The 22947-nt window shown below is 42.0% G+C and overlaps 2 protein-coding genes across 3 annotated transcripts; one reads left to right on the top strand and one right to left on the bottom strand.

Moving 5' to 3' along the window:
* Positions 1–312: 312 nt before the first annotated feature.
* On the top strand, positions 313–10195 carry LOC143030985 (uncharacterized). Of its 2 annotated transcripts, XR_012966962.1 has the most exons (2): positions 313–2469; positions 2772–10195. XR_012966962.1 is itself a non-coding variant. In XM_076194295.1 (1 exon), exon 1 carries the CDS (start codon positions 322–324, stop codon positions 2101–2103), a length of 1782 nt encoding a protein of 593 aa, XP_076050410.1. In that variant the 5' UTR covers positions 313–321; the 3' UTR covers positions 2104–10195. The 2 variants fall into 2 exon arrangements, 1 of the variants encoding a protein (XP_076050410.1); XM_076194295.1 differs by having other exon boundaries at positions 313–10195.
* Positions 10196–10854: 659 nt separating this feature from the next.
* Positions 10855–15067, bottom strand: LOC143030986 (uncharacterized). The gene is made up of 8 exons (XM_076194296.1): positions 14939–15067; positions 14647–14695; positions 14301–14534; positions 13051–13146; positions 12685–12824; positions 12271–12556; positions 11941–12080; positions 10855–11819 (listed from the first exon to the last, which is right to left on the bottom strand). The coding sequence occupies exons 1-8, from the start codon at positions 15025–15027 to the stop codon at positions 11123–11125; spliced, it is 1731 nt and encodes a 576-aa protein (XP_076050411.1). The 5' UTR covers positions 15028–15067; the 3' UTR covers positions 10855–11122.
* Positions 15068–22947: the final 7880 nt, after the last annotated feature.

Genomic DNA, 22947 nt, shown 5'->3' with positions numbered 1-22947 from the left:
ACTCTCGCAAAGCATATGAGGACCCACACAGTAGAGAAGCCTTTCCAGTTTGACCTGTGCAATTCTGTTTTCTCACAAAAAGGTGAGCTCAAATGTCAAATGATGACCCACACTAGAAAGAAGCTTTTCCATTGTGACCTGTGTGATTATGCTTTCTCAAACAAGGGTTCTCTCAAAAAGCATATGAGGACACAGGAGACAAGCCTTTCCAGTGTGACTTCTATGACTGCTTCCTCATAAAAGTCTTCTCTCTCTTAAACCATGTGACAGTGTGACCTGCACAATACAGCTTTCTCACTAAGAAATCACCTCAAATATCACATGATGAGCCACACTGGAGGGAAGCCATTTCAGTGTTGCCTGTGCGATAAAGCTTTCTCACGAAAGCATTACCTCAATAATCACATGATAAACCACACAGGAGAGAAGCCTTTCCAGTGTGACATGTGCAATGCAGCTTTCCCACAAAAATATCAACTCAAATTACATAAGATGACCCACACAGGACGACCATTCCCATGTGGCTTGTGCAATAAAGCTTTCACACAAAAGAGTCACTTCAAAGATCACATGATGATCCACACAGGAGAGAAGCCTTACCAGTGTGTCTTGTGTGATTCTGCTTTCTCACAAAAGAGTGCTCTCACACTGCATATGAGGATCCACACAGGAGAGAAGCCATTCCAATGTATCTTGTGTGATTCTTCTTTCACCCAAAAGAATTCTTTCACGCAGCATATGAAGACCCACACAGGAGAGAAGCCTTTCCAATGTGACCTGTGCAATTCTGCTTTCTCACAAAAGTTTTCTCTCGCACAGCATATGAGGACCCACACAGGAGAGAAGCCTTTCCAGTGTGACCTGTGCAATGCAGCTTACTCACGAAAGGATTCTCTCACACAGCATATGAGGACCCACACAGGAGAGAAGCCTTTCCAATGTGACATGTGCAATAAATCTTTCACACAAAAGCATCACATCAGACATCACATGATGATCCATACAGGAGAGAAGCCTCACCAGTGTGTCCTGTGTGATTCTGCTTTCTCACAAAAGAGTGCTCTCACACTGCATATGAGGACCCACACAGGAGAGAAGCCATTCCAGTGTGGCCTGTGCAATAAAGCTTTCTCACAAAAGCCTTACCTCAATGATCACATGATGATCCACACAGGAGAGAAACCATTCCATTGTGTCGTCTGTGATTCTGCTTTCACACAAAAGAGTTCTTTCACAAGGCATATGAAGACCCACACAGTAGAGAGGCCTTTCCAATGTGACCTCTGTGACTCTGCTTATTCACGAAAGGATTCTGTCACAGAGCATATGAGGACCCACACAGGAGAGAAGCCTTTCCAGTGTGACCTGTGCGATTCTGCTTTCTCACAAAAGGGTTCTCTCACACGGCATATGAGGACCCACACAGGAGAGAAGCCTTTCCAGTGTGACCTGTGCAATTCTGCTTTCTCAGAGAAGAGTTCTCTTGCAAAACATATGATGAACCACACAGGAGAGAAGCCTTTCCAGTGTGACCTGTGCGATTCTGCTTTCTCACAAAAGGGTTCTCTCACACGGCATATGAGGACCCACACAGGAGAGAAGCCTTTCCAGTGTGACCTGTGCAATTCTTCTTTCTCAGAAAAGGGTTCTCTTGCTAAACATATGATGAACCACACAGGAGAGAAGCCTTTCCAGTGTGACCTGTGCAGTGCAGCTTACTCACAAAAGGATTCTCTCACACAGCATATGAGGACCCACACAGGAGAAAAGCCATTCCAATGTGACGTGTGCAATGCAGCTTTCCCACAAAAATATCAACTCAAATTTCATAAGATGACCCACACAGGACGACCACTCCAATGTGGCATATGCAATAAAACTTTCACACAAAAGCATCACATCAGAGATCACATGATGATCCATACAGGAGAGAAGCCTCACCAGTGTTTCCTGTGTGATTCTGCTTTCTCACAAAAGAGTGCTCTCACACTGCATATGAGAACCCACACAGGAGAGAAGCCTTTCCAGTGTGACCTATGCAATGCAGCTTACTCACAAAAGGGCTCTCTCAGGCGGCATATGAGGACCCACACAGGAGAGTAGCCTTTCTGATGTGACCTGTGTGATGCAGCTTTCTCACTAAAAATCACTTCAAATATGTGAAGACCCACACAGGAGAGAACCCGTTCTGGTGTGGCAAATGCTATAAAACTTTCTCACAAAAGGATCGCTTCAAATATCATGTGATGTCCCATACAGTGTGATCTGTGTGATTTGGCTTTCTCACAAGAGGTATCAAACAGCCCATGGTGACTCACACTGGTAAGAGATCATTCCAGTGTGATCTGTGCCACTCAAAGCACACCTACTTCATACACAAAGCCCACTAAACTCCCCTCTCATCTCAGCACCTTGTGGATGAAGGACCCTGGTCCCCACCACACTGCTCAGGACATAGGAAATGCATTAGTAAGTCTTCTAATATGAAACATACAAAGCACAGCTACTCTTCACAAAACTATAATTCATTATTGTTACCAATATGATATATTTTAACAGTTTACATGTTTGTACTGCTGTCATTTATGTGTACAAAGCATCAGTTTGGTTATGAATGATGTGCACACTTTGTATGAGAAATGTCTGCACTCAAGGAATATGTTCCCCAAAAGTTAGATATTAATATTGTAGTTATAAGCAGGCAAGTCACCTGGTTAGACTGAAAGATTCTAGTACCAGAGATTAGAAATTAAGTTTTTCTTTTTTGGCAGGGCAAGGATGAACACTTTAAATGGAAGAATTACCCATAAATACCATGTAGTTATAAAACTAACCACTTCTGGAGTTTAGTTTGATCACTGCAATGCTGTTTTCTCAGAAGAAGGTGTTCTTAAATACCATATGATGATCCACACAGGAGAGATTCTTTTTCCAGTGTGACCCATGTCATGCAGTTTTCTCAAGAAAGGGTCATATCAACAGGCATGTGATGACCCACACAGGAGAGAAGCCTTTCCAGTGTGACCTGTGCAATGCAACTTTCTCTTTAAAGGGTAATCTCAAAAGACATGCAGGGACCCACACAGGGGTGAAGCCTTTCCAATGTGAGCTATGCAATGCAGCTTTCTCTGGAAAGACTGCTCTCAAAGTTCATATCTTGACCCACACAGGAGAGAAACCTTTCCAGTGTGGTATGTGCACCACAGCTTTCAAAAGTCAGGGTGGTCTCAAATACCATATACAGACCCACACAGGAGAGAAGCCTTTCCAATGTGACCTATGCAGTGCTCCTTTCTCTGTTAAGAAAGGGTGAGCTCAACAAGCATTGAACATCTGCACAAGATAGAAGCCTTTCCAGTGTGATCTGTGTGATGCAGCTTATTCTTTAGAGGGGGTTAGGCTTTCCTTACTTGCTAGAAATCACCTTTCAAGGTCTTGAGCAATCCTCTCTCTTCTTTCTCCTACCAAAAAAAGGAGGCAAGATCTTAAGATAGGATTTGAAACTAGGAAGGAAAACAAACTGTTACCTTAACATTGCCAAGTGGTGCCCCTAGGTAATGCTAAGAGCAAGAAACCAACTGAGACTGACAGTATATTCAGTTACTGTCTTCCCACAAATTAACAATAACTTAATTTCTCAAACTAACAACTGTAAGTCCTGCAGTGATGGTGTATGATGGTAGGAGCAGATGGTGATTTCTAGAGTAAGCCCTAACTTACAATCCACACAGAAGTAGTTTTGGTCTCTGTCCTATAGATTGGATATCAATTGAGTAGAAGCAGTACAGAGAATGATCACTATGATACAAGGGCTTTGAAATTTACCTCAGGAAGGATTTAGGCACCGTAACTCACACTCTCTGGAAAGACCTTAAGTGTAGGGTGATCTAATGAAGGTATTCAAATGGGTCAAGGGGTTTAACATGGGGGATGCAGGCATGGTCATCATATTAAGACAACAGGGTAGGACTTGTAGTAATAGATTTAGATTGGACAAATTTAGGTTTAAGAAGGAAATAGCCAAGAATTGGTTAACCAACAGAGTGGTTAGCAAGTGGAATAGATTTAGTAGTCATGTAGTGAGCACTGAAACTTTTGATTGTTTTAAAAGATTACCGGTAGTTAAATTTATGGATAGGGACATGTAGTAATGGATTTGGAACTGCATAATGTAGGCCTTATGGTCCCTTATAGTCTCCATTCTTGTGATCTTGTGTTCACAGTCTATATACAAAGGGCTTTTCCCCCTGATAAGCCAAGTCAAAAGGCATATACCCACTCCCACCCATTTTGCCCCCCCCCACCCTTTCCTCATCTTGGCTCCTCATGGATGATGGGTCATCCCTGTCTCCTGCCCACTGCCCTGGGTCAGAAGTAATGCAGCAAGACACAGTACCCCACAAAAATGTTTGTACACAGAAAGTGGACACCCTCCTCCCCCGTGGATATCCACAACACTCGGAGATCACTGAAATATATCTACCACAACAAAAGCACCTACCAACCCAATGTTCCACACCATTGAAGCCTCAGCTACTTATCAATAATTCAACAAATACTCAAATGATACCCATCCATTTAATAAAAAAAATGGTAGGCCTATTATCTACACTGGAAACTGCTGACAAAATCCTTCCACAGTAACACCTAACTAAGACCCTTGAATGCTTCTTCCAATACACCCCAACCACACCTTAACCACCTTAACTCTTTAAAGTCCGATGACAAGATTCTTGTCATTTGGTCAAATAAAACAAAAAATCGTAAAACACCAAAATGTTTGATCAAACATTTTGGTGTTTTAAGATTTTTTGTTTTATTTGACCAAATGACAAGAATCTTGTCATCGGAGTTTAATGGGTTAAAAAGACCAAATGCCAATTGAAGTCATTTGGACATGAATCTTTCTCCTACCTATTTATCCATTATAACAAATATCAACATATACACTGACAGCTCCCACTTGAACCATTAAGTGGGTTTTGCAGCAGTTTCCACAACTGAAACAAGATCTGGATCTTCCCCCATCACCTTAATCATCATTGCTTTATGTATTGTCAACTGACCCCCCTTCTTCATTCTGTATAAACATATCGGATTCACAGCACTCTATAAGCAATCTCCACCCTCAAGTCCCATGACCTGCTGGTCCACAAAATCCATTCAAGGACCATCTGAATCCTTCAGCTGTGTGCCATCTCATGTAGGCATTCCTGGTAATCAAGACAGTAGTACTAGAGTTATATTTGTTGGATGATTTATAGGTATAGACCAGAAATTGCATTATATGAATATCAAAGCAAGTTTTGTACTCAGTCTGTATTTGTTGGAAATATTTTCATTTACTTTAAAAATATGTTGCCTTTTAAAAGTTCATATGTGTTATGCCTCATGTTGATAATTTTTTATTTTTTCATCTCTCTTTTCAAACTCATAAAGATGTGCCTTACATAAGATTCTTTTTAGTCAATTTATAATAATTTTATACCATAGCCAGTTCATCCCACATTACTTTCTTCCAGTTATAATTTCATTCCATTAAATAAATAGGTAGACAAGACTTTTTTCTTTTCTTGACCCCAAATAAAAGATGAACTCAAGTCCTCAGAAATGGTGAAGAGCATAATGAGATGAAATGGGTGGGAGTGGATTTATGCCTTTGATTTTGGCTATCTCTCTTTAAGGGGGAAAAAGCCCTTGGTATATGTGTATATATATATATATATATACAGTATATATACACGCACACACACACTTCTTGATGTTAAAGTTCACTTCCCACTTTTGACTCCATTTCCTAGATAAAATCTGGAAATGGAGTCAAAAATGGGAAGTGAAACTTTTACATCAAGAAATGTAGTATAATGGAGTTTGGAAATTAAAAATAGAACATGGAGAAATGATAAAATTGATGAAGTAAAAAAAGTGAGCTCAGAAAGGGACCTAGGAGTAATAATCAACAAAGACATGTCACCAGACAAACATATCAATAAAATAGTTGGAGAAACCTTCAACCTATTAAGGTCGATGAAAGTGGCATTTGACTATTTGGATAAGGAAATGATCAAGAAAATATTAGTTACACTGATAAAACCAAAATTGGAGTATGCTGCAACACTATGGACACCCAGTACTGAAAATAATATTAAGGAATTAGAAAGAATACAAAGAGCAACAACAAAGATGGCACCAACACTCTTCAAATTGACATACGAACAAAGATTGTCCAAATTGGAACTACCAACTCTGGAACAAAGAAAGAGGAGATCTACTGACTATAGAATCATGAAAGAGGACATGAAAAGAAACTCAAAAAGGGTAATTATAGAAGAGATCTGAAAAAGACTAGCTTCCCACACAGAGTATTTACCTAGTTGTATTTACCTAGTTGTAATATATGGGAGGGGAACTATGCTCGTGGTGACCCGTCTTTGTATCTCTCCGCATCAAGTTTTATCTTAAAATCTTGTATAGTGTTTGCACATACTGTTTTGTTGTCTAATTTGTTCCATGCATTTATTGCTATGTGTGGGAAACTGTTCCTTTTCAAGTTTTTTCTATAACTATCCTTTATCAGTTTTTTTCCGTGTCCTCTTGTTTTACCATTTTCCCACACTAACAGGTTGTTCCTGTCTAAAACTTCCATTCCTTTCATTATTCTGTAGATAGTCAGCAAATCTCCTCTTTCTCTTCTTTGTTCCAGAGTTGGTAGGTTCAATTTGGATAATCTTTGCTCATATGTTAGTTCGGCTAGAGTCGGTGCTAGTTTGGTTGTTGCTCTTTGTAATCTTTCTAGTTTCTTAATATTCTTTTTGGTACTGGGTGCCCAAAGTGATGCTGTGTACTCAAGTTTTGGTCTTATTAGTGTAGTTAGTATTTTCTTTATCATTTCTTCGTCCATATAAGTAAATGCCACTTTGATTGCTCTCAATAAGTTGTAGGTTTCTCCGAATATTTTATTTATATGCTTATCTGGTTTCATGTCCTTTCCAATCATCACTCCAAGATCTTTTTCAGAGTTTTTCTTTTTTCTTTTTTTTCTTCCCCAATTCTGTAATCTTTTGATATTCTGTTTTTACTCTTTCCAAATTCCATTATACTGCATTTCTTAATATTGAATTTTACTTCCCACTTTTGAGTCCAATTCCATATTGTGTCCAGATCTTGTTGCAATGAGTTGCAGTCCTCTTCCCTTTTTACCTTCTTAAGTAATTTTGCATCATCTGCAAAAAAATTCATATAGCACTCCACGCCTTCATTCATGTCATTAATGTATACGGTGAACATGATTGGGGCTAGTACTGATCCTTGCAGGACACCACTTTTTACTTCTTCCCAGTTGGAGAATTTTTCTCTAATTACAACTCTCATTTTCCTCCCAATCGGGAAGTCTTTCATCCATTCCAATAATTTTCCTCTGATGCCACCTTTTGATTCTATCTTATGTATTAGTTTCATATGAGGTACCTTATCGAATGCCTTTTGCAGGTCCAGAAAAGCTGAGTCTGCCCATCCATCTCTTTCTTGTATTATGTCTACTAATCTTGAGTAAAAGCAGATCAGATTTGTTGTACATGATCTCCCTTGTCTAAATCCAAATTGATTTGGGTTCAGTATAGATTTTTCTTCCAGGTATTTAACCCATCTATTTTTGACCACTCTTTCACAAATTTTTGCTATTGTGCTTGTTAGTGAAACCGGTCTGTAGTTAGATGGATCTTCCCTATCACCTCCCTTATAAATTGGTACAATGTTTGCTTTTTTCCAGTCCAATGGTACTTTTCCTTCTTTAAGTGAGGATTTAATTATATATTTTGTCAGTTAATTCTTCCATGCATTCTTTCAGTATCCAGTTTGCAATTCCGTCTGGGCCATGTGATTTTCTGATATCAAGGGTTTTAATTTGGTCAATACCTGGAGTAAAATAAGGCAACAGTGTGTTCAAACACTATTCAAGTATTTAAAAACAAACTTGATGCCAAAAGATACAAAGATGGGTCACTAAGAGCATAGCTCCCTTCCCGTATAATACAACTAGGTAAATACACAAACATATAATGAGGAAGGAAGGGTTGGAAGAAGTGGTGATGATGGGAATGGTGGAGGGAAGGAGAGCAAGAGGAAAGCAGAGGGAGAAGTATATGGACGGGCTGATGAGGGCGACGGGAAAACAACTCAAACCAGCACAGATGTTACAAGTAACTAGGGACCGTGAACGGTGGCGCTCCATGGTTGCCGAAGTCCAAGAGGATATGGCACGATGGTAAGGTAAGGTAAATATGCAAACACACACACACAATGTATTTATATATTATATGTATATATACATATATATATATATATATGTATATATATATATATATATGCAAGCAATCACATCACCATGATACAAAAATGCAAAATAACCACTGGTCATCACTACATAGTCCATTAACGCTCTATCTGCCACCCGTCCATCCACCACCCTCTCCCATGTGTACCTATGCTTGACTTTCTTCCTAAACACTGTATTTGTTATCATCAACTCTCTATCAAGACACATCTCCACCATTAATTCTCCACAACGATTTTTACCTGGAACTCCATACTTCCCAATCACTCCGTCTATTGGTTCATTTCCTACCCAAGCATTAAGGTCTCCCAATACAACTACATTGACATTTCTTCATAATCCCTCTATACACTCATTTATATCTAACCATAAAGCCCCCCTTTCCACTACGCTCTTCTCACTACCAGGCCCATACACACTTACAAAAACCCACATCTCCTTTCCCAGCTTCACCTTCATCCACATCAATCTTGATGAAACCTCCTTCCACTCCACTTCCCGCTTATTTATCTCTTCACTTACTAGTATAGCCACCCCTTCTCTCCCTCGTTCCCTCTTCACTCCTGAGTACCTCCCAGCTACACTCCCAAAATCACAGTTGCCCTTTCCTTTCATTCTAGTTTCACTCAAAGCCAGCACATCCATCTTTCTTCTCACAAACATCCTGCCTATCTCTTCCCTTTTACTCTCATCTGTACCACATCCACGCACATTAAAAGACCCAAACCTTAGGGTACTGGTTGGAAAACTCCTAGGCCCTCTTATGCCTTTACTTTTTTTTATGAATGTCCCCTTTTGGGGCTACAGGTAGTAAGACTCCTAATCCCAACCCCCGTCCCGTTTTTTGTCGCCTTTTACGACTCAAGTGGAAAGACTTGGTGGTAGCATTCTCTTCCACCACCACAGGGTAGGTAGGCGAAAAAAGGAAATGAATATTCAGAGAAATGGTACAGGAGAGTAACAAGGGGTTGGGGGGCAGCATAGCGGAGGGAAAGTCGCAGTATAAAAGTGTCATCATTTCTCTATGGACAGAGTTTTTCTCTATCATAGACAAAATGAAGTGTGGCTCTGGTCCGTAGGGGCGCCCCATATAGACCCTAAAGTATCACTTGTATGCTACTTTGCCACAATAACATGCAGTCAATATGAATATATATATATATATATATATATATATATATATATATATATATATATATATATTTAGAAAATTCCCTAAATGTTAATCAAGCAAAAACATTTAGTTCTGAAGCTGTATTGGTCATCATTTATCATAACATATTTGTTTATTTTTCTAAATGATGTTTCCATGATACCCCAGTCTGGGGTATTGGCTCCATGCTATTGTGAGGTTATTGCGTGTGAACGTGATTCGATTTATTCCTTTTTCGTATTTTGCCTCCTATTTCATTTGGCTTGTCACTTCGGATTTATGAATGTAAATAGAAAAAAAAAAAAACAGCCAGCAGTTGTCTGTGCAAAGTTGTGAACAATTGAGTGACGTGGGTGAACAGAATATATATATATATACACATACATATAAATATATATATATATATATATATATATATATATATGTACAAAATTGGATGGATCTCGGTGATTAGAGATACATTTTAACAACCACAATGCACTTTAATTCTAAGCCATCAACATCGGGAGACGCAATGGAGGCCGACATGCAGAAATTGAAATGCGGTATTGCCAAGGACTCGAACCCGGCTATCGCACGACAAGTGCTATAGTGACTTACCGACTACCCTATCAAGAGTGTATATATGTATATATATATATATATATATATATATATTGTGTGTGTGTGTGTGTGTGTGTATGTGTGTGTGTGTGTGTGTGTGTGTGTGTGTTTTGTTGAATTGTGATTGATTGTTCCGTATTAATTTCTTAGAAAGGTCTTAATCTCTTTTGTAGGTGTAGAGATGACTACCATAGTCGGTCATCGTTGCCAGATCCGGATTTCGGCTCCCTCGTATACATATACATATATATATATATATATATATATATATATATATATATATGTATGTATATACGTATATATACATATCTATATACATACATACATATATATATACGTATATATATATGTATATATATATATATATATGTATATATACATATATATATATATGTGTGTGTGTGTGTGTGTATGTATATATACATATATATGTATATATATATATATATATATACATATATATATATACATATATAGACATTATATATATTCATATATATATATATATATATATATATATATGGACCTTTTCCATTTTACGGCATGCAGTTGATTTCAACAACTGAGGTAAGATTATAGATATGGATATTAATCTGAAACCTAAAAATTTTGCATGCCGTACAATGGAAAAGACACACACACACACACACACACACACACACACACACACACACACACACACACACACACACACACACATATATATATATATATATATATATATATATATATATATATATATATATACATATATATATATATATATAGACATATATGTATATATACATTTGTATGATTAGGTGTGTTTTAGTAAGGCATGTACAAACTTATACCAACGGCTTTTTCCCCCCTTGTGCCGATTTCGGCACCTTGGAAATGACGTGAAGTAAAGGATCCGAATACAACAACAAATGAAACGCTTCCTTGGGACTGACACCGCCTCTCTAACAAGACATCTGATTATACAAATACTAATAACAACAGCAGCAGCGATGTTAGTAATAAAATAGCAGCGGCCAAACGGAGCTTCCCTCTCACTCGCAGCCAGAGCTTTCAGACTCGCAAAAATACAGGGCACACTCATAACTACGAAACGAACCACAATTACGAAACGGACCCCCTTCTCCATATGACAGGGTTACATTCCCCACCCTCTGACTTCCACCATATGCCCCATTCGCAACTAGTTCCGTTTTGGGGGTAAATATTACATTATATACTTTGCCCCTCTGAAGGGCAGCAGGCGGTGCAAAAACGAATTCAGGACCCTCAGAGGCTGCCAAGCTTATTACAACACCGCTCCCATAAACAACCACTATCTTAACAGTGCCAGCACCTGGTGCATCCAGGCGATGGACACGAATATTCCTATCACTCGAGAGACAGGGAATCAAAAAATGATGCACATGCGGTTCCAATGTCCGTCTGTCTCCATCCGGGGAAAGATGAAAGCGGGAAAGCCGCCCTTTCGGGGGTATACGCCCCCTCCTTCCTCCCCTGGCAGGATACAGTGGCGTGGTCCTCGGGAGCGTCGAGGAGTCGGCGCCCCGGATGGCCGTCAGGATGTGGATGCACTCCGTGTGGGTCAGCACGTCCGTGCCGACCACGTTGTCCACGAACTCGTCGCAGGACATGTCGAGGAACCGCACCTCCCTCAGCAGGTCGTCCCCGATCTCCTCCCGGAGTGCACTCCCCGACGGCTCCTCCTGCTGGCCTAGCTGGGCTGTTCCCCTGCGACCAACAAGAGGCACAGAGAATGCATTAGCGTGCGGGATTGATGAGCGACTACCCAAACATAGCTATGCACTGTGCAAAGAGGAACGGAATGGTCGCCACGAGTGCGAGTACTTGCCAGGCAATCAGTCCTCTGAAAGGAACAATCTCGGAAGAGAAGGCCAGGGTATCGTCCGTCAGCAAAGCCCTCAAGCCTTCCTTGCTCAGATGAGACACGGTCTCGGGCAGCATGACGGCGTCGGGGTCTCGGTCCAGTATCTGTGGGTCAAACAGACCATGTTTCTGAACATGTCGACGAATCCAAGGGACGGGCGACAATTGACCCGACCGAACGTGCGAGACATCTTTCAACCAAGAGGGCTTTGGACCCTAGCCACAAGAAGTGTAGATATCACCATTTTACCCAAAAGGAACACCAGCCACGACATCAGGAAACAGACCCACGTACCTCTTTGCACTTCTTCAGCGCTTCGTCTTCTTTTGGGGGTTGCCTCCTTCCCCTGGCAGGATGCAGAGGCATGGTCATCGGGAACTTCGAGGGATCGGCGCCGCAGATGGCCGTCAGGATGTGGTTGCACTCCGTGTGGGTCAGCACGTCCGTGCCCATCACATTGTTGACGATCTCGTCGCAGGACATGTCGAGGAACCGCACCTCCCTCAGCAGATCGTCCCCGATCTCCTCCCGGAGTGCACTCCCCGACGGCTCCTCCTGCTGGCCTAGCTGGGCTTTTCCCCTGCGACCAACAAGAGGCACAGAATACGCATTAGCGTGTGGGCTTAATGAGCGACTACCAAAACATAGTCATGCACTGTGTAAAGGGTGGAGAGAAATGGAATGGTCGCCACGAGTGCGAGTACTTACCAGGCAATCAGTCCCCTGAAGGGGACAACCTCGGAAGAGAAGGCCAGGGTCTCGTCCGTCAGCAAAGCCCTCAAGCCTTCCTTGCTCAGACGAGACACGGTCTCGGGCAGCATGACGGCGTCGGGGTCGCGGTCCAGTATCTGTGGGTCAAAGAGGCCATGCTTCTGAACATGTCGACGAATCCAAGGGACGGGCGACAACTGACGCGACCGAACGTGCAATGCCGCCGTGCTTCCTTACGCTCTAATGCAAAGCAAGGCGTCTTTCAACCAAGAGGGCTTTGGACCCTAGCTCCAAGAAGTGTAGATATCACCATTTTACCCAAAAGGAGCATCAGCCACGACATCAGGAAACAGACCCACGTACCTCTTTGCACTTCTTCTTCAGCGCCGCGTCCTCATAAAGAAGCAAAGTCTCCAGCACTGCCGTCATCGTCTCCGCCTTCACGTTGGAGGTGATGTACTGAAAACAAAAAGAGAGAGTTTGCCTAAGCAAGTGTGAAAAGTCGAGTGTATCATGATTCGTCGCTATTGCATCTTTGCTGACCGTACTATCACAATAAAAGAAGAAGAGAAAGCAGACGAAGAGGAAGATGAAGAGGAAGACAAAGACGAGGAAAAATAAAGCGAAAGAGGAGGAGGAAAAGACGATGACGAAGAAGAATACGAACTAGGATACGAAGACGAATAAGAAAACGAACACGAAGAAGAAGACAAAAAATAAGACGAAGAGGAAGAAGAAGAAGAGTATGACGAGGAGAAAGTAGGAGGAAATAAAGAAGAAACAGAAGAATAAGAACAAGAAGACGAATAAGAACACAAAGAAGACGAAGGAAAAGACGAACAAGGAGAAGACGAAGAAGATAGAGGAGGAGGAGGAAAGGAAGAAGAAACAGAAGAACAAGTAGAAAAAACAGAAAAAGAAGAAAACGAAGAAAACAAAGGAGAAGACGAGAAGGATAAAAGAAGAGAACGAAGAAGAAGATGAAGACGAATAAGAATAATAATAAGAAGAAGGTTAAAGAAATGACGAAGAAAAAGACGAGGAAGAATATGAAGAAGAAGAAATAGAAGACGATTAAGAAGACGAAGACTAAGATGGAGACGAAGAAGATGGAGACGAAGAAAACAAAGAAGATGGAGACTATGAAGAAGAAGAAGAAGAAGAAGAAGAAGAAGAAGAAGAAGACGAAGACGAAAACGAAGACGAAGAAAATGAAGAAGAAACGAAGAAGATGAAAGAGAAGAAAAAGACGAAAAAAACGAACAAGAAGAAGGCGCAGAAGAAAAAGAAGACGAAGAAGAAAATGAAGAAGCCCATGAAGAAGAAGACGAAGACCAAGAGTAAGAAGAAATAGAAGAAAAGACGAAGAAGAAGAAACAAAAGGAGAACCATAAGAAAAAAATAGAAAAAGAAGAACAGAATAAGAGACATAAGAAGAAACAGAAGAAGAAGAAGAAGAAAAGAAGAAACAGAAAAAGATGATATAGATGAACCAGAAGAAAAAACACAATAAGAAAAAAATAAATGGAAGAAATAGAAGTGGAAGAAGAAACAGAAGAGCGGTAGAATTACGTTGGAGGAAAGCAAGGGCTACTGGCCTCCCCACACTGTACCTGCACACAATTTTTCTTCGCTGAACCCACCCGGTACTTGTGGGCCAGCTTGTACACCTCGAGAGCCTCTTCCACCGACTCCAGGTCCATCCGGTTCAGATACATGTGACCTAGTAGCTTCCGGAAGAACTGACGAGGGTCCTCTGGAAGGGTGAGCTCCTTACCGGTAACCAGAGGTCCCTTCAGCATGCCGAGGAACACGGGGGAGCTCATGGACAGGACCAGTCTGTGGACCTGAGGGAGTCACGTATTAAGTCCAAGGTCTTCCTATGGGGCAACGCGCGTCAAAGCACCGCCAACCTTGCTCATGGAGGGAATGATATTCAATGCGAGTCACCACACATACCTTGATGGGGTCCTCGTTTCCTGGAAAGAAGATGTCCAGGTCGCTTAACCCATTCAACTCCGATGACAAGATGTCTTGTCATTTGGTCAAATAAAACAAAAAATCATAAAACACCAAAATGTTTGATCAAACACCAGAAAAATATGACGTCAATCCTCGCTTCGCTCGCAGCGAAGCGAGGATTGACGTCATATTTTTCTGGTGTTTGATCAAACATTTTGGTGTTTTATGATTTTTTGTTTTATTTGACCAAATGACAAGACATCTTGTCATCGGAGTTGAATGGGTTAACTCGCTCGAGGTGTACAGGTACTGAAGGCGCTCGTTACTGTCAGCCATCGATTCCCACGCCTGGCTGACTAAGGTTTCTGTTTCCACCATATTAGCTCTTCACTTGCTCTTTACCTGCAAATGCCAATCAGTTTATTCGTGTATCAGTCAAGATGAGCCATGTATTCAGTGACCATCTCCCTCCCCCATCATCGATTCTCTGAGTCAGGAAGTGGCCTATAATCTCAAACACGTGCCCTTCTTTCAGACAAATCTCTCGTGTCACCGCACTGCCATGCCTACACTATACCTCCTTCGATATAGATGCGTCCAGGAAAGTCTCCTCCTAAATTTACCACAACACAAATTCACACACAAACATAGACACAGCATCCAAGAAGAAACTCAAGTGAAAAACCTAAATAGAGAAAAATGAGTTGGAGCTTAAGTGGTAGAAGGAACGAAAAATATCCTGGGAGGGCAAACAAATTTATAATATTAATCAGAAAGCAACTCTCGGATTGGAGCTAACATTATCAAATGGAACCTGAGGTCAGTAAATACGGTGCAATGCACGCGTGGGGAGGGGGCGGGCAGCCACAAAAGGGAAGAAACAACAACATGCAACCCAGAAGTACGAAAGAAGTAAACAATCTGAAAACCCTGGCCCAAGCGAGTACATTGCCAGTTGCCTCAACGCCACCTGAAGGGGACCAATGAGGGGTACCTGCTTCCTTGTGGTGGTCCTGCAAAATGGACAGCGAAGTTGCCATTTTCAAAACCCGTCAACCAACCCACACCCCCGACAACCTGCTCCAACCCTGACGAGCTGACACTCGGTCTCTGGGCCCAAGATCTCTCAAAAGATTACAAAGGAGGAGCATGCCGACAGGAGACCTTTTGGTCCATAACTAGGTCGGATGCTAAAAAACTATAATAATGATAAGTAAATAAATAAATAAATAGATAAACTAATAAAGTAATAACAATATAAATAATATCAAAATAAATAAATAAATAGGTAAAGGTAAAAAATAGACAAATAGGTAAATATCAAATAATAATAAATGGACAGATATATATTAATAAATGATAATAAGATATATAATGATAAACAGACAAATAATAGCAAACAAATACACAAATAATATGGAAAATAATGGCAGGCATTACAGCATCTTGCTTAGGTGTTTATCTAAACGAATCATAAAGTTTCGAACTGAACTACATTATACTGCCTCTGCAGGAAGTTTATTCCATTCATTTACTACTACACAGTTAGCAAAGTTTTTTCTACCCACTTCCAAATTAAATACATTTCCTGACAGTTTGAGACCATTATTTCTTGACGGATTCTCATTAAGTGTGAAAATTTTGTCACTTTTAATGGCAATTTCCTTTAGAATCTTAAAGACCTGTATCAAGTCACCTCTGAGTCTACGCCTTTTTAGGGAAAATATTCATGTTTTTTTTTGTCGATTTTCGTATGATTTATTTTTTATATTTGGAATCAGTTTTGTGGCTTACCATTGTATTATTTTCAATCTGTCAATGTCTTTAATGAGATTCGGTGACCATACGGAAACATAATATTACAAACGAACTAACGATTCATATGGCTTGTTAATGAGAAATGGACTTTTGAAGTCAAAAGATGGCGCAATCAGTCCTTCAATCTTATTGCTTTCTCAGAGACTAAAATACACCGCTTAGATGATTTGAGATCGTTACTGATAATTACGCCGAGATCCTTTTCACCACTGACTTTTGTTAACTCGTTTCCAAATAACTTGTAATCGTACTTACTGTTATTTTTACCTATGTGTATAACCTTGCATTTACTTGTGTTAAATTTCATTAGCCACTTTTCAGACCATTGTTGTAATTTACCTAAATCTTCTTGAATATCCAATTTGTGTAAGTGATCATTTGCCATTCCACACAGTTTTGTATCATCAACAAGTTTGGAGACAATAGAATTTAGCCCGTGGTCTATATCATTTATACATACTATGAATAGAGGTAGTCCAAGAACGGAACCTTGAGGAACTCCAGTCGTAAAGATGTTTCCATCTAAAAATTTTGCCATTTAGAACAACTCTGTTTACGATCGTTTAACAATTTACTAGTCCAAATTAACAGGCTACCACTTATTCCGTGTGAAGCTAATTTAGTAAGTTGTCTTTCGTGGGAGACGGTATCAAAAGCTTTTGCAAAGTTTAAATATATTAAATCTATATTGTTTTTGTCATAATTCGAGATAATTGTGTTGAAGAATTTGTATAAGTTAGTCACGCAAGAACGATTCTGTCCGAATCCATGCTGGCTGTCATTTATCTGTTACTTTCTAAATTGTGTTCGATAGCATCTCTGATGATAGTTTCCATCATTTTTCCTACGATTGAAGTAGATTTGATAGGCCCGTAGTTTTTTTGTTTCTTTTTGTCACTTTTTTTTTTTTTTTTTTTTTTTTTTTTTTTTTTAACATGGGAGTAACGTTAGCTAGCTTCCATTCTCTTGGGACTTCTCCGGATATGATGGATTTCTTGAAAGTAATTTCTAATAGAACAACAATCTCATTTTTAATTTCCTTTAAGATTCGGTGTTTTGTTAACTTTGGGTTTTTCTATACACCTTTTAATTTTTCTTTTGTTATATTTACCGTAGCAAGTACACCCTAAAATTTTCACAGGTTTCAGTTTGGAGTTCACTTTGAGGTGTTTCTTGTACGAACATGAAGCTAAAATAGCTGTTTGAAATATCACACATTCCTTCATTTGAATATTCAAGTTGACCGGCAGCAGATAATATTTTGGTCCAGTGTGATTTTTAATAACCTTTTTATCCCTAATGTAACTATAGAATTCTCTGTTACTTTCAACTGTATTTCTTACCCTGCGGCACACATGGAGTGCTGACAACCGGCAAATGCTCTCCTCTGGCTACAGCTTTGGGCCTATGACACAGAAACTGTCCCGTATTGATGCAACACGGACAAAACAGTCATAGAATTCTTCCCGGGGAGAGAGATCTGTAGGAGGCTCCGACGACCGTTGCCGACCACTGCGGGGCTGCGGGTTTTCCACCTGGTCGAACTCGAGGCATCGACGGATTGATTGAGTGAACAACATGCAAAGATAGGGTATTCATCTCTGTGGTTTTCAGCATGACATCAATCACGCTGACCACGAAACCGAGCCCCAGTGGGTGGGTGGCGATAGTGCCGAAGCCAGCCACTCTTAAAAAAAGAGACCATTTCTGGAAAAGGCTCAGCAACGACTCTGAGGCCGACAACAATTGGCACACAGCAAAAGAATGGATAAACTAGAAAAGACAACAGTACAAGAATGAGGAGGGAGGGAAGTCATGGACCGGTAAAGCTAACCTGCAAGAATGGCATTAATAGTCTCAAGAGCAACAGAACCTGGCGGCTAGACAAAGACAAGCTAAGTGACTAGAGCCAACATTGGCATATGCCATTCGATACCAGTAAATACAGTGCAAAGCAAGCGGGGGGGGGGGCAAATACAAAAGGGCAAAAACAACGTGTAACACAGAGGAATTAATGGAGTGAGCAGTCTTTGAAAACCCTGGCCCAAGCTAGTACACTGCCAGTTACCTCAGCGCCACCTGAACGGGACCAACGACGGGCACCTACTTGAATGTGGTGGTCCTGCAAGATGGACAGCGAAGCTGCCATTTTCAAAAGCCGTCAACCCCCATCCACTCTGAGGGGCTGACACTCAGTTCCCAGATTGGACCCAATGTCTTTCTCTATTACCTTCAACTGTATTTCTTACCCCTTTTACACACATGGACAACTGACAAACGGCAACTACTCTCCTCTCGCTACAATAAGAGTCAAAAGTTTCTTCCTAGAGATATTTGAGAGGATCTGAGGACCGTTGCCAGCCACTGCAGGGCTGCGAGTATTCCACTTTGTCAAACTCGAGACATCTGTGGACTGACTGACTGATTAGCATACCAATAGCAGGGATTCGTCTTTGTAGTTTTCAACATGACACTAATCATGCAGACCACGAAACCGAGCACCAGTGGGCCACTGGCAGTGGTACCGAAGTCACTCTTGAAAAGGGGCATGGACCATTTCTGGGAAAGCCTCAGTAAGGACTTTGAGGCCGACAAGGACTGCCATACAAAGGGTGAACGAAGAAACTAGTAAATACAATAGTACAAGGAAGAAGAGGCAAGTCATGGGCAGCAGACATAAGGACAGGAGGAAACAGGTCAAGACAAGGAAAATAAAACAAAAGGAAAACTAGAAAAGGGTCAAATGGTTTACCACCAGATTCAAAGAATAGGATTGCTACAACGAGGCAATAAGTGAACAAACCCAAAGAAAGTAATTAAACAACGGGAGGGGGGGAAGACAAAGTTGACACACACACACACACGAGGACAGAAGGGAAAACACAGCAACACACATAATCCAAGAAAACACGAGGTAAAAAAGAATTGTATTTAGAAACTGATCCTACATCTAAAAGGGGTCAACGATATAGAAAATATAAATAGGTTGCCACACTCCCCACCCTCCTTCACACCATTGTTCGCTGCCTTGCGGGATGCTAAAGAACATGAGAATGAAGGAGACTGGAAGAGACCATAAGGCATACACTAGGCAGTTCCTTGTCCATCACCACCTCTCATCTCCATTCATAAAGTTATCTAACCGTTTCTTAAAACAACCGATATTTTCAGCGCTCACTGCATGGTTACTAAGTCTATGCCATTCGCTGACCAATCTATTAGTAAACCAATTCTTGCCTATTTCATTCTGAAATCTAAGTTTGTCCAATTTAAATCCATTACTTTGAATCCTTCCCTGTTGCCTTAATATGATGACCTTGTTTGCGTCACCCTTGTTAAAGCCTTTGATCCACTTGAACACCTCTATTAGATCACCCCGCACTCTGCGTCTTTCCAGAGAGTGTAAGTTAAGGTGCCTAAGCCTCTCTTCGTAAGGTAAATTTCTGAGCCCATTTTGGTCATTCTCCTCTGTACTGATTCTAGTGAACTGATGTCATTCTATAGGACGGAGACCAATAATGTACCGCATAGTCAAGGATAGGTCTAACTAACGCTAGATAGAGTTTGATAATTACCTCAACACTTCTATTCGTAACCTAACCTAGCAATGATACTTGATGTTCTGTTTGCTTTATTTCTGGCGCTAATGCACTGATTCCTGGATTTAAGGTCAGGACTCAGTAGAACTCCCAAGTCTCTCTCGCACTCACTTTTATCTTATCGAGTATTTCTGTTAATTGGTCGCCATGGCAGAAAGCAACAGCAGGCACAACCGGTTAACCCTACGAGCGATGACAAAACATGATATTACCCTGAACACAAGTGCGTGAGTGTCTCGCCCTCCAACAAGTCTCACTTACCCGCAAAACGAACTGTGGGAGGTAACTGGAGGAGAAGACTGGCCTGTCCGCACTGCCTTGTCGTGGTTGACGGAATGTTGACTGCTGCCACGCCTAGCAGGGAGGGAGGTCTGTCATCAGGTGTTATCTTATCACTAAATTACCGATGTCTATTTATTCATCTATTACATTGTTTATTTGAATCCAGGGGATGTGAAGAAATTATGACAAAGAAGAAGAAGGACCTCTCCACGCGGTATGACAAAAAGGTGGAGGAAGAAAAGGACGGACTGGAGTGTGACGGCTGCTGCCGCGGGGATGGGACCCTAAGAAATGCGAGAAAATGCTCCTGCCTGCATGTAGGCAGGCAGGCAGGCAGGTACAATTGTCTCAGCGAGTGCAAAGCTTTGTTGTGGTTTTACGGTCTCTGTAAAAGGTGACATCAAGAGAGAAGTAGGTGAGGACAGAGTAATGTGAGAGGGAAATGAAGAAACGAGAGCTGAGCCAAATAAAGGTTTCTCAAGATAATGCACAGCTAAATAAAAAGGCGAGCCAATCTAACGACGTCTTGCCCCGTTCTTCATCCCTCCTCCTTCGCCGTTCGTGTGTCCTCCTCTCCCTTTTTCTTCTTCCAGTTTCCCTCTTCGCTGCCCTTCCTCTCGCCCTCACCCCCCCCCTTGCACGCGTTTACCTAAGCATACTGACCCAAGTGTAATATGCTCAACTTTATCTTCCGAATACTTTGATCCTTCTCGTTGCTCCCTCGTTCCATACCAAGGGATTCTCTCTGTCAATGCTGTCCTTTCTTTTTTGTCATCGCCCTGAACGCGGCGATAACTCTGTCCCTCGCTCTCTCCCTCTCCTCCCTTCCATTAGAGACACTTCTAACTTTGTACGTAAGCATATGTGTGTGTGTGTGTGTGTGTGTGTGTGTGTGTGTGTGTGTGTGTGTGTGTGTGTGTGTGTGTGTGTGTATTCACCTCGGATCTGCTGCAGCCTCTGACGAGACAGCCAGACACCACCCTACGGCAGCGAGCTCAGAGCTTATTATTTGCCGATCTCTGGGTAGGTCTGAGACCACTCACACACCACACACCGGAATAGCAAGGTCACAACTCCTTGACTAACGTCCCGTACCTACTCACTGCTAGGTGAACAGGGGTTACACGTGAAAGGAGACAAACCCAACTTATCTCCGCCCGGCCGGGGAATCGAACCCCGGTTCTCTGGTTTGTGAGGCCAGTGCTTTACCAATCCGCCACCGAGCCGTGTGTGTGTGTGTGTGTGTGTGTGTGTGTGTGTGTGTGTGTGTGTGTGTGTGTGTGTGTGTGTGTGTGTGTGTGTGTGATTCACCATGGTCTTGGATCACGTGTTGGACTCATGATCGACAGCTAATTCCCTCCCGGAAGAGAGCTCAGAGCTCATATATGACCGATCTATGGGTATTGCTGTAACCTTACACCCACACCCACACACACCCCTAACTCCCCGCCCACTAGAGTTGGAGTAACGACTCGCAGTGCAGCGATACTGAAATTATTCCATCTCTGGGCGGGATTGGAACTCGGACCGTCGTAGTGACGGCCGGTAACTCTACCAACTGCGCCATCGTATGTGTGTGATTCACTATGGTCTTTAGATCACGTGTTGGACTCGTGACCGACAGCTATCTACCCTCCCGGGAGAGAGCTCAGATGACCAATGTGTGTGTGTGTGTGTGTGTGTGTGTGTGTGTGTGTGTGTGTGTGTGTGTGTGTGTGTGTGTGTGTGTGTGTGTGTGTGTGTGTGTGTGTATTCACTTGGTCTTTCACTTGGTCTTTGGATCTCGTGTTGGACTCGTGATCGACAGCTATTTCCCTCCTGGAAGAGAGCTCAGAGCTCGTAGGTCCGATCTATGGGTAATGCTATGACCTTGCACACACACACACACACACACACACACACACACACAACTCCCCGCCCACGAGAGTCAGAGTAACGACCCGAAGCGCAGCGGTACCGAAATAATTTCGGCCCTGGGCAGGATTCGAACCAAGAACTACGGGCCACTAGGGTGGTAGTTCAGCGCTCTACCAACTGCGCCACCGAGTCGTGGCGTGTGTGTGTGTGTGTGTGTGTGTGTTTGTGTGTGTGTGTGTGTGTGTGTGTGTGTGTGTGTTTGTGTGTGCTCGCGCGCGCTGTTACATGTATTTTCACTGGGAAACCTACATACAAAAGGGAGCGGCGACTACTTGACGGGATTAATTTTTTGTTTTGACCTTGGGAATGGAGCCAATGCAAGACGCTTGTGATAACACCACCGGCGCACAGAGGTGATATAATGGAGATGCCAAGGGGCACACACCTTCTCAGCTGTCGATAACCACACCCTTGCAACGGTGACCTACAGGTGACCCGTTCCTCCCTAGTGCTCTTGACATGGGCTGACCTCAAAGCTGACCTGGCCTCTGTCATGATGCATGCAGTCCGTGCCGAAGTCCTTCCCCAACCCCCATCCCCCACACACTCTCCTCATCAGTCATTGTCGCCAAGCGATAACGCTTATCATCAATTGGGGTCTGTCCGATGACGTCACGGGATTGCCAAACAGTAATCGGTGGGTCAGGTTTATTCTAGTCTATCTAATTGCATTTCATGTTAT

This window comes from Oratosquilla oratoria, chromosome 12 (genome assembly GCF_046742065.1).
Source record: "Oratosquilla oratoria isolate Oo_2021 chromosome 12, ASM4674206v1, whole genome shotgun sequence".
Lineage (NCBI taxonomy): Eukaryota > Metazoa > Arthropoda > Malacostraca > Stomatopoda > Squillidae > Oratosquilla > Oratosquilla oratoria.
The sequence above is the reverse complement of the archived record's forward strand: the minus strand, read 5'-3'. Positions and strand labels throughout refer to the sequence as shown.